Source organism: Lepeophtheirus salmonis, chromosome 12 (assembly GCF_016086655.4).
Source record: "Lepeophtheirus salmonis chromosome 12, UVic_Lsal_1.4, whole genome shotgun sequence".
In the NCBI taxonomy this organism is placed as follows: Eukaryota; Metazoa; Arthropoda; class Copepoda; order Siphonostomatoida; family Caligidae; genus Lepeophtheirus; species Lepeophtheirus salmonis.
In genome coordinates, this window is record NC_052142.2 from 8792703 (window position 1) to 8805188 (window position 12486).

At 26.7% G+C, this 12486-nt stretch overlaps 1 protein-coding gene and 1 long non-coding RNA gene across 5 annotated transcripts in view; both read right to left on the minus strand.

Annotated features, from left to right (window-relative positions):
- The window catches only part of LOC121127289 (cationic amino acid transporter 2), a 41195-nt gene extending 33318 nt beyond the window's left edge, over window positions 1-7877 (minus strand). For 3 of the 4 annotated variants that reach the window (XR_011782489.1, XR_005867735.2, XR_011782488.1), the window contains exons 1-6: window positions 7627-7872; window positions 7313-7432; window positions 6722-6850; window positions 6509-6664; window positions 6346-6450; window positions 5612-6293 (exon numbers count right to left, since the gene is read on the minus strand). Coding sequence is in view for 1 of the 4 variants with exons in the window: in XM_040722614.2 (XP_040578548.1) it covers window positions 5612-6293; window positions 6346-6450; window positions 6509-6664; window positions 6722-6850; window positions 7313-7432; window positions 7627-7738 (1304 nt within the window). In the remaining 3 variants the exon portion in view is untranslated. Of the gene's footprint in view, window positions 1-5611; window positions 6294-6345; window positions 6451-6508; window positions 6665-6721; window positions 6851-7312; window positions 7433-7626 lie in introns of all 4 variants that reach the window. The other variant, XM_040722614.2, reaches the window with a different exon arrangement.
- On the minus strand, window positions 854-1269 carry LOC139906709 (uncharacterized). The gene is made up of 2 exons (XR_011782494.1): window positions 1076-1269; window positions 854-1020 (listed from the first exon to the last, which is right to left on the minus strand). It is a non-coding gene; the product is annotated as an uncharacterized lncRNA (long non-coding RNA).
- Window positions 7878-12486: the final 4609 nt, after the last annotated feature.

Below are 12486 nucleotides of genomic sequence, written 5' to 3' on the forward strand. Positions count from 1 at the left end.
TTAAAAAAAGAACAGATCAAAAAATTCATAATTTATCAAGGTGCATTAAAATTTGCATTTCAAAATTATCATCACACATTTTATTACGATTTCTGTGAAATAAATATTTTCTAGTGCTGAAAATTCTCTCAAATGGGAAAGAGCTTGGAATAGATGTGTTATATTTAATAAACATCTTTTTAACCGACCCCGATAAGCAATATGTTGCAGTCTCAGTTTGACTTCATCAGTTTCGGTTCTAGTGGCTCAAGAATGGGAATCGCTAGTACTGCTTCAATAAGGGAGCAACTTTGCTTATGTATGATTATTATGTCACCTAAATCAGGTTGAACAAGATTAGTCTGCTTTCTTGTACTATTTAACCTTCTGTTTGTTGTTCCTAAATATGACAATTATTACCTTGAATTTGGAAGACTATTTTATTTCGTAAGTTATATTCTTCCCAAACCTGATTATAGTTTTTTTTTATGCATAAAAACATTTAAAGTAATGGTATGAATATTTAACAAGTACTATGTTCCTCTGCACATTATGCTAATCATAAACCGGAAATAATTGAAAGATATTTGATTAATCGAACAATCTATGACTTACTTAATTATAAATTTATATTTTCCTTTGTCAACTCCTTGGAGAAATAAATGTACAAGAAGTGCTGGACATTCTTTTTGGAGACTTATAAATGGATGAAGTCAATCTTCTTCAATTTTAAAAATGATTCTTAGGAGAATTAAGGAATCTTATTTATAATATATTGTATGATTTAAATATTTATTTGAATGACACAAAATTGGTTATATTCATTGTTTGTTAACACTTTACCATTTACATTACCTTCAATTTTTCCATCCTATTTGTTTGCATTCCGTGTATCTATAATTGACTTTCTTCCTCATTTTTTTTTTTTAATTTCAACTTATAAAAATAGTTATAATAGCATCGGTTGTTCAAAGAAGTTTACTAAACAAAAGTCATTAGCGAGATTCTGGAGCTGCTTATTGTTTTTGATGGATGGCGCAGCTAATATACGTTATAAAGAAATACCTCTTACGTTACAAAAATTTGTTAGACTTACGAAGATGGAGGTAGTCAAAATAAAAAGATTTGTAGAGTTAGACCCAATTCTATATACAAAGGCAAGGATGACAGCTCCACTCTGTACTATTGCAGTGTGAAAGTATTATAGAAATAAAAAATATTTTCTGTTTAAATAATGAAAATGAAAACCAATCCGTCCTGCAAGTTGTAGAAGCAAATAGAAAACAGTTCCTAAACAAACAACAAAGAAGTCTGCTATCAGTGGTTTACAAAACCAACAGAAATTGTTACATATATTCGTACTTAAATACGTTAAATTTAATTTGAAAATAATTGCATGTTGATGTTCAGTTAAATAATTAAATGGGATAGTGACATGATTATTAACTCCAAATAAGAATTTAAATTCACGCTCAAACGATCTTTAGGTGGAAATTATTCTCTTACTTAACCGACCTGTCATCTTTGTCTGTCTTTCATAATGATATTGTCTAAATTTCATTTTTTTTCTGCAGGAGCTTAATCACATAAAATTATATTCTGGGTACACAAATAATAGATTAGTTTTGTATAAGATAGCCAAAATATGTAGCTTGTTTTTGGTGAAATATTTACTTTCTTAATTTAGATCAAATAATAATAAATCTTTCAAACCATTTTTTTATTTGAGGAACCTGCTTTATTTATATTAATGTTGGAATATAGAGTTTCGGAATTGTTACAAAAATCTTGTAGCTTCCTTTGGTAGAGATCTTGTTTGGATGTAAAGTCTCTGAAGAGCTAATGCTGTAGTAATCCATCTGGTACTTTGCATTGTTCATTATATTTTTTGAAGAATGAACTTAGAACAGAATTTGGTTCATTTCAAATAATTTGACTATTAAAAGAAAAAATTTTCGATCCCTGCTTAATTTTTTTTTAAAAGACTCATGAAAATTGGAACTCATACTCATGGTTTAAATTGAACTGAATCTACTAGAAAGGATAAGTTCGATACAAGACTTCCTAATTCTTTTTTAAAAAGTTTTTGATCCAGTTAATTGAACATCATGGAATTCAAAAAATAATTTTAAATGCGATTAATCAAAACTTAGTTGTTTAATATCTAAAAAGTAATATGGAGGTGTGCAGCTCGGTGTTTCACGGGCACGGTAGAAATTATTATCTTAGTTTAGTTCGATGCTCCATTGCACTTACAGAAGGAAAAATACGTATAACATTACATTGACTTTTTTTTCTGCTCAATGACTCTTAATTTAGCTTCTAGAATAACATTTATATTAAAAAAAAACATTGATTTATAGAGATTAATTTAATTTTTGCATAAAAAAAATGAGCACTCTAAAGATAGTCTTCATCATAAATGCATAAGAAAAAAGAATAGAAGATATTAAACATCCAGCTTGTAAAATAAATGATGACAATAACACGAACAAGCATCTCCAATCTTATATATATAATTGTTTTTCTTCAATAAAACAGTTTCGTAGAATCCCCATCACGACATATCTTAGACCCACTAGGATTTCTATATATTTTCACCTCTAAATTGCTTAATCCTGTTGTATATTATTTACTATTAATGTATAGAAGATTCCTTACATATCGCATATAGTAAAACACCATATAATAGTAATCAAACAGTTGTGAGAATGATATAAAATTATTTTTAAATTTCTAATCTTACTATTTTATAAATCTTAATTTAAATAATATTATAACTTTTTAGATTTTACAATATATGTTGGTTTTTTTGTGTAAAATTCATTTAATAACTACTAGGTGAATACTTTATTAAATCAATTTTAATAAATAATTTCTGTTATTATTTTTCCACATAATATGGACTAAAATAGGTTGGCATGGTATTGCCGAGGACATTTAGAAATTACAAATAATTTTTAACTCTTCTGTTTCTTATAAAATAAAAAAATAAAGACCGTAAATACTTAAAAATTATTTTTGCTGCATGATGGTATGTATATTTACACACTTTTTTTAAAGGAGATTATTAGGTTTAGAGAAGAAAAAATATTCAGGTTGAACTGTCGTTCGCTTAACTTTGATATTATTGTCAAAAAATCATTATCCTTTCTCTCTTCTTCTTTTTTCTTCTCTAAACCTTACAATCTCCTTTTAAAAAAAGGAGCAATGATATATATCAACATTCAGCGAGAACAATGTTTATAATTTTACAGTATTTTTTTTTAAAGTTTCATATGAAATAGTCGTTAATTAGACAACAAAATTTATTTTTAGAAAAATGTTCTCTTAAGGCCACAATGACCTTGAAGGCCGAAAAAATGTTACCAGAACTATCTCTTCAGTCTATAGAACCTACATAAAAATTTCATCAAAATCCATTGATTAGTCTGGCCGTGATTCCTGGACACACAAATAGACATTTGCATTTAATATATAAATAAAATCTATGATGAAAATTCAGTGCAGAATGGGCATGTTTAAAAAAAGAAACAGAAAATCAATATGGTAACCCTGATAATTTGAAGAATATTATAGAGGAGATAAATAATAATGTTCATCACCAATGTTATTAGAACAAGATTAGGCAACAAGAAAAATACTGGGCATCAACGACAGATTTATTAAATAAATATATCTCTTTCAATTTGTGGTGACGTCATTGGGAAGAGTTTTGGTTATTAATAAATTAAATATTTGTGGTTACTCAGTATTTATTAAGCGATATTTTAATAAATATAATGACAAAAGTAAGTTTTCAAATTTTCATAAATTATCACAACATGAACATAACACATGTTAATAAATAAAATGTTATAATATTTTTGATTTTTCATATATTTGATTAAATTTGACCAAAACTCGTCCCAATGACGTCACCAGAAATTGAACGAAAGACATTTTTATTTAATAAATCTGCTGTGCTTGCCCAGCCATTTTCTTGTTACTAACGTTGTTCTAGTAACACTACTCATGACATTTAATTAGAATCAGCTGTCACAAATTCTGAATTTCCCAATAAAAATATATTTCTTAAAAAGTTTGTCAGTCAAAAAATTCATTTTTAGAAATATGCTATTTTAAGAGTGCCATAGCCTTGATAACTAAAAAAATTGTTAACAAAGCTATCTTTTTAACCCCAAAATTTTCAGCAAAATCCATTCATTGGTAAAGTAATGTTTTATTTGTCATTTTTTACAAGAAATATTCATTTTAAGAGAGAACTATATTAATATTTAGGAAAGATTGTATTTCATCTAATATTTATAATAATAATATCTTTCATTAGACACATATTTTTTTGAATTGCTGAATTGCTCAAGAAGTTATTCACTTTGACCTTTTTGGGAAAAATTGCTGAATTTGCCATTTTTTGTGTTAAAATTACTCATTTGTTAATGTTTTGAAATAATTATAGAAAATTTGGATGCTAGTTAGATTACGCAATTTAGGAGAGAACTATATTAATATTTAGGAAAGATTGTATTTCATCTAATATTTATAATAATAATATCTTTCATTAGACACATATTTTTTTGAATTGCTGAATTGCTCAAGAAGTTATTCACTTTGACCTTTTTGGGAAAAATTGCTGATTTTGCCATTTTTTGTGTTAAAATTACTCATTTATTAATGTTTTGAAATAATTATAGAAAATTTGGATGCTAGTTAGATTAAGCAATAACTTTTGATGATTCTTCGATTATATTTATTGAGGGAAATCTACCTTTAAAAACCTTCCTTCATAGGGCTCTCTTTTTGGAGGTAAAACTATATACATGATGTAATCAGGGTTAAAACTACATGATCAGATATGTGAGGGAGCCTATTGAATAATCTTCCTTCAAACTTGCAACAAAGGAGAAATACTTTTGTGCCAAATTACGAAATCCTGATCTTCCATTTATGCAAAAGGTTGGTCGTATAATCAGTGGATCAAACTAGACTCCTAAAGATTTCACCAACTTCAGAATCGCTGCAACAACTAATGTCTTAACGATCTTTGAGTATGTTTAAAACTACCAATACTGATCTAAGGCAAAAATTATCAGAATTTCCAAATTTTAGCGCTCATTTTTCCTCTTTTGGGGCAAAATAATGGCTCAAAAATCCTAAATCTAGTAATAAATATTAACATTTCTAATTTAGCAATTTTTCTATCCATTGCTATTATATTTGTTTTCCTGTATATGTTTCTGGCATGTCAAAATATGGCATTGAATCGTAATCATACTTTAAAAACATTTTTTTAAACTTAAAAGGACAGAGGCGTGAAGAAAATTTTGGAAGCAATTTTTTTCCATTACGGAATTATGTGACTTTTGCAATCACAAATCTATGATAATTATGTAGTTTAAATATAACAAAATATGGAATACTTAAAAATTATATATTCGAGCTTATATAATGAAAATACATTGTTTATGTGAGAATGGTTCATTAGTGACCATTCAGATGGATAATTAAAACAACATCCGAAACATTCACAAGATATATATATATTTTAGTTTCAAAACATCGACTTTTAATTTTTATATGATAAGGATAATAATAATAATTTATAGTCTGAATGTTGATAAAATATATTTACCTTAAAATAAGAATGCACGTCGACACCATAGTATAACCCAATAGGGTTCCAATAGACATAAGATCTACAAGTGATTGTAGATTAAAAATCGCAGCCATAATGGCAGCGATACTCCCTGATATCAATGTAGCATAAATTGGTGTTTGAAACTTAAGATGCACTTTGGATAAAAATTTAAAAACAAGACCATCACTTGCCATTGCCCAAATTACTCTAGGTAAAGGAATCAATGCTCCAATGAGACTAGCAAATAAGCCAAAAAATGCCCCTATTTGTATTATAATGACAGCCCAATTTAAACCAATAGATTCAAATACTTTTGGTAAAGGAGCATCGGAATCTTGCATGAAATATGGAAGACATAGGGTTACAATACTGGATACTCCAAAATATGAAATGAAAACACACAAAAGTGCAAGTATGATAGAGAGTGGAATATCGCGCTTTGGATTTATGACCTCTTCGCCTAGAGTAGCAATAACATCAAATCCAACGAATCCATAGAAAGCAGTTCCAGCTCCTTTTATTATTCCTGAAAAACCATATGGAAAGAAACCTCCAGATCCACAGACTGTATCATATTCCTCACTCACACAATTATTTTCTTCAGTACATAAAGGACAGTCATTGGTGTAGTTATTTTTTAATTCCTCCATTGATATGTTCCAATTTTCAAAATTTACTGTTTAAATGTAAGTATTTTTATTTAAAATTTTGTTATAAAATGTATCTACCATTGATTCCTCCGGCAATGAAAACAAACAAAACAATAGCTATGTTAACAGTTGTAAGCAAATTATTAATTATTGTAGATTCTTTGACTCCAAGGGCTAATATGACTAAAATAAACGTTAATGAAAAGTGTATATAATTGATACATAGAATGTAAAGACATACTCGTTAGAACCATAATTAACAAAAAGGATATAATGTCTAAGTTTTTTTCAAAAATTTCACCAGTTACCAATGGAAAATTCTCTAGAAAAACTTCAACTTTACCATTGGTTATTGAGTTCAAATTTTTAGTAAACCCCTTTGCTACAGATGATGCCCCTTAAAAATTAAAAAAAAAGTTTATGTGTCAACATATTTTCTCTTTGAGAATATTACCTATTCCATATGATAATAACATACTCCATCCAATTATGAAAGCTATAAATTCTCCAACACATACATAACTATAAATATAAGCAGATCCTGCCTTGGGTACTCGTGCTCCAAATTCTGCATATGAAAGACCTATAATGAATACAAATGATTTAAAAAATATATATGTAAGTATCAATCTTTATTATATTCAATCCAACACTTGTAATTAAGATTTTCCTAAATTTTTGAATAATAAAGTTATTATTACAGTATGGATAAACAACATTACAATACAAAAAAAAGTCTGGGGAAATTGAAATTATTTTTTTATTACTAATTAATATGTATCAAATATAATGAAAAATTCTAAATACTCAGCAGAAATAAGTTTGAATATTCTTTACCTAAATTAATTATTCAATAATATTGATGAATTATGTATATTGCAGATGATGAAATTAAATCAAAATAATATATTTTAGAAGTTAATATCCAACTATAATAATAATAATGTATTGTTCATGGTTCATTTAAAAAAAATTGAATTAATTGTGCTCAAATACTTAATAGGAAATAGGAATGAATAAACATTCAGGCTAATTGCTGTCGAACCTGAAAAAAATGATGCAATGGCTGCAATCAAAAATGATATTACTACACCAGGACCGGCCTCTGTTTTAGATATTTGTCCAGATAGAATGTATATTCCTACACCAAGTGTGCTTCCAACACCTAAAAATTGAATTTATAATTAATATTTAGTTTTAAATTTAGCTATAGTTCAACAACAACAAAAAATACTAAAATTGTTTAATAAGTGAATTACAAATTCTAATGCATTTGTTAAATGTCAAGTATAGAATAGTTATAAAGATATTTATGATAATTAAATTTGATTTGATCCTGAATTGTAAAGTTTAACCTACCTAGTGCTGTTAAATCAAACAATCTTAGACATTTCTTCAACTGAGAAGGTGTATTTGTTTCTATGATTTTCTTTCTTTTCACACGTCGTAAAAATTCCTCGAAATATTTCATTTCAATAAAATATTTGTAGTTAATTCATGTAATAGATACTATTTAAAGAATAATTAAATTATCAAGAATTGAAATGACGATATATTATAAATAGATGTTTATCAAAAGTTGAATATATTACGTACACAAAAGTTGTATTAAAATAAATAAATATATATATATATATGATGATTCAGTTAAATATAGATATTCTTTAGACTAGCCTTGATTTGAAACATATTGATCATACATATAACTTTTATTAGTAGCATACACAAGTCAAAATTTGTATTGTAATGCTTGGTTTTTGTTTTACATTTTAATAGTGTAAATTCATTTGAATGAGTTTATTTTCAATTAATGTCAACTCACCAATGTAATGAATAAAATCAAATAGATGCCACCTAGGCTCTTATCATATTTTGTATCAACTCTCGTAAGCTTCTGCAGTGGGGATAATTTATGTAACTCATTTACGTTTATTAATTACTTGGACAGAAAGTATCTTAAAATACTATAAGAATAGGAATGCTCTTGCAAACTCGTTTCTATAAATGAAACAAAAGGATACAAACCTGGTAATAACAAAATAGCAAAAAATTCAAATTTAAGTAGAAACAATCAAACATATTGAACAAAATATACAGAGAATGCTTAAATATTATATATAACATCTTTAATATTCTAAATTGATTATATTTTGTGCAGAAAATACTATTTTTATACATTTTTAATTATTATCTTCTATAACACAACTTATAAAAGACTCTAAAAATTGTTATGAGAAACATTTGATTATAGTCTGTAAAGTATTTATTTATGTGGAGATACAATTTCCTCACGAGGGTAATATTCCAAATAAGTTACAAGGAATTTAGTAATAAAGTATAGGATTCCAGATTCACTAAGTTTTGAAATTACAAGAGTATTCAGATTTGTCAATGGCATTCTGTTGAAGTTAACAAATCACATTTTTTTCCCTCTCAAATAATCACGTAACAGTTCCCAAAAGCTATAATATATGTATATAATACCAGAATAAACTTGAATAGATCTTCAAATTTTCTTTGAGTGTCTAAAATCGCTTTACATTTTTTTTAATAATAAGATATTCTGAAATGATAATGGACTCAAGAGTGAGACTTGAAATGTCTAGTCCAGCATCCATAACATACCATAGAGCACAAACTGAGTTATATAAATTAAATGGATATCAGTGTGATAGAGATAAGTGATTTTTTGTCCTTTAGATTAACTAAGGTAGTAAATCAATCAAATAATTTTCTTGGATTAAGAGACGAAGTAAAGTTGACTTGAGAAAGGGATTGACTGAGATTTTCAATGAAGAAGCTATTGATGGAAGATGAGAGAACTCTCACGGTATCTTTTTTTCAAATACTGTGTCTCGTTATGGTACTCCTCATTTCTTACTTCTTACAGTAGTATTCGGAGTATAGGATGATTCTAGACCAGATCAAGATCAGTGTATGTAAATTACATATTATATGTACATCTAGGTATCAAGGTATTTAGAATTTAATGACTGTGCCTAGCACAGATAGTCTCTGTTATTTACCAAAATTTGTTCCGAGGATTTTTTGTTTAATATTTCAACTTGAATATGGGTGTGACTTTTGTTTCTTAGAATATTTGTTTCTTCCATGATTGTATGTTTTTCACTAATAATAAATATCTCATGTAAATTGTCGTCTGAGCCTCTTCTTTCCGAAGATTTTGAGGTACTATTTTTTATTTTACCTTAAGACAAAATTCTAGTAGTGATGGAATTCTTTTAAAGTATCAAAAGGATATGACCTAGCATATGTAACTACTCATATTAAACTTAAAATGTTTACTTTTTTGAACTTTATTATTTTATATATATCAATTCTAAATTATTTTACCAGTTTCAAGAGTTCAATAATGATCAATTATGTTCATTAATAAATAAAGGATTTGGAATTAGGTATCTTATAAATAAGAATCTTTGATTATAAGATTAAACTACGTCATTTGAGAAAAGATTATCTTATGGAGGATTCATCGTTGACCTATTCCTTCATACCTTACCCGCATTCGTGGATATCCTTTCATTAAACTCAATTGAATATAAATTGTGATCTCATTCTCATATGCCTGGAATAGAATTGATTTGGCGATGGAGTTGTCCTTGGAAACTTTGATAGACATTAAATTTGAGAGAGTTTTTCTCTAAGTTATCACCCGGAATGAATGCCCTCTTCAGCTCAAAGCTTGGAACTCGAGTCATGATGAATTCATAACATGCATGATGCAGAACTTAATTACTTCCTATATATTCTATAAATTCCTATAAATTGAAAATAAGAAATATTTACCAACACTAGCAGAGGATCCTATAGAGTCTCTCCGAGTCCAAAGCTCTCTAATTAATCAACTTTGTACATATGTACATCGTCATCCAACAAAAGTTTAGATTTACAAAATTGAGCCAATATGGATGTTGAATAATATAATTTAACATTTATCTAAATTAATGTTGGGTTGTTCCGTGATTTAGTTATCAACAATTTATGGAAGACGTTGTTACCATATTCAATATTTGATTTATCCTTTTTGTATTTTTTATACATATTATTTTTATAATTTTTGACATGCAAAAATTTATTTATTAATTGATAAACATCTATTTATCTCCTCGCTCATGTTTATTAATTATTAATTTTTTTTTATTGTCAGGATATTCAGATAAAAAATGTTTTAAAATTAATATTTATAATATTTGGTTCTTAAAGGATTTATGTAATCATCATATAAAAATTACAACAATTTTATGTATATGATTCAAATATATAATATTGAAGGTGTTATCTATAAAAATTATAATTTCTTTTATTTAGTATTATAATAGATTTCATTAAATTATATACATAGTAAAATACATATTATGAGGGGGGATAATCACAAAAATTGATAGATAATATTGATTAAACAAAGTATTTACCTTGTAATTATTAAATGAATTTTATATCATAAAATAAATACATGAATTGTAAAATGTATTATTATTTATATATAACATTATTTAAATTAATACTTCTACAATAATAAAAATTAGAAATTTAAAAATAAAGTTATATCATTCTTACAAATATTTAAAAGCTATTCTACGGTATTTTAATATATACAATCTTTATTAATTTTACTTAATTGTACTATAAAGGGTTATGTTTGATGAAACCTTATCTTATTTTTTTCTATATAAATAAAAGTATGATTTTTATAAATCGTACTTTTTTATTAATTCCATGACTATCTCAATACATTTTTTAAAATTATATGTTATGTTTCAATGGTAATGTTAATGTAAAAATAGAAAACAACCCTTATTAAAATATTTAAGATATTGGTTCATTCCTAAAAAAACATGATATAAAGTATTTTTTAAAGCTATTACATAGTTTTTCAATAATGTATTTTACTTGCCTATTATTGATTTGGTTTACGATACATAATGATAAATAAATTCATCAAATTGATAATGATAACTTTCATAACCTCAGAACTCAGATTTTAATTAAGTTACTATATATTTCATTTTTGAGTAGGAAACCTATCAATGATTTCACATACCAAATTTCAATCATATTCGTTTCCCGTGAAGATTTATTATATAATGATCCATATTTACCTACCTATAATAAATTTTTCTTAACTCTATTTCCCGCTGAATTGAGGGCCTCTCAAAATTCTTGAGCGAAAGCGGGAACGCATTCATTGATTTGAATAACGAGCGGGAGTGTGCTCGTTATTTTAGAAGAGTGATAAAATCGCTCCGATTTTTGCACATTTATATAAACTTGCATTACATTTTCCTTTTCTACTTCTTATTGGATAACATCAAATTTTTTGATGATTAAATAATAATTTTTTTAAATTGCAATAAAAGACTGTTGATGTTATTTCTTAAGATAAGCTACCGTTGAGAAAGTATTTTCTAAAGGTGTTCAGTTATTTAAAGATATATGTCAGAATTTAAAAGATTTAAATTTTGAAGAAAAAAAATTGATTTTGACAATGAATCAAATATTTAATGATTAAAACATTGGATTAATCATTTAGGGATTTTTATTTATTTTAAATATAACTTAAGATCTTTCTGTCTTATTCATTCTTTTACCTTATTTGACCTCATGTTTTGGAATAAATGATATATATAAATTTCAGGAATTTAATTGCGATCATAAAGAGTTGTCAAATTCAAATACTCCTCTATGAGCAAAAAAATAAGCGCTGTTCATTTTTAATTGAGCAGGAGCGAGAGTACGCTCACAAAATTAATTACGAAGTGGATCGCGTTCAGGATTTATTGAGCAGATTAATATTCTATAAATGAGTCATGATTGGTTCTCCTTGTTTTCTTTTAGATGACAATGTCAAAGAAGTTCCATCCTCAGAATCCGTTTCTTTAGTGACTAAGGACTGTTTCTCCCAGACAACGAAGAGCTCACATCCTCTTGGATCAGTATCTTTCAAGATAATACGAATATAGTCCATTCATGAATTACTAATTGATACTTAGTTGAGGAAAGTGATTGATATTTCTCCTCACGAAAGTCAAAATAATTTTTACTGAGGAAAGACTATTTTCTAGCTCCTTAATAAAGACAACAACAACAATCAACATCTATAAAGATATCATCTTCATAAAATTTATAGAAATCTAAAGACTTTTTTATCGGTGCTCACTAATCTCTTGTGCGATGGAAATGAATAAATTTGTTTTAATA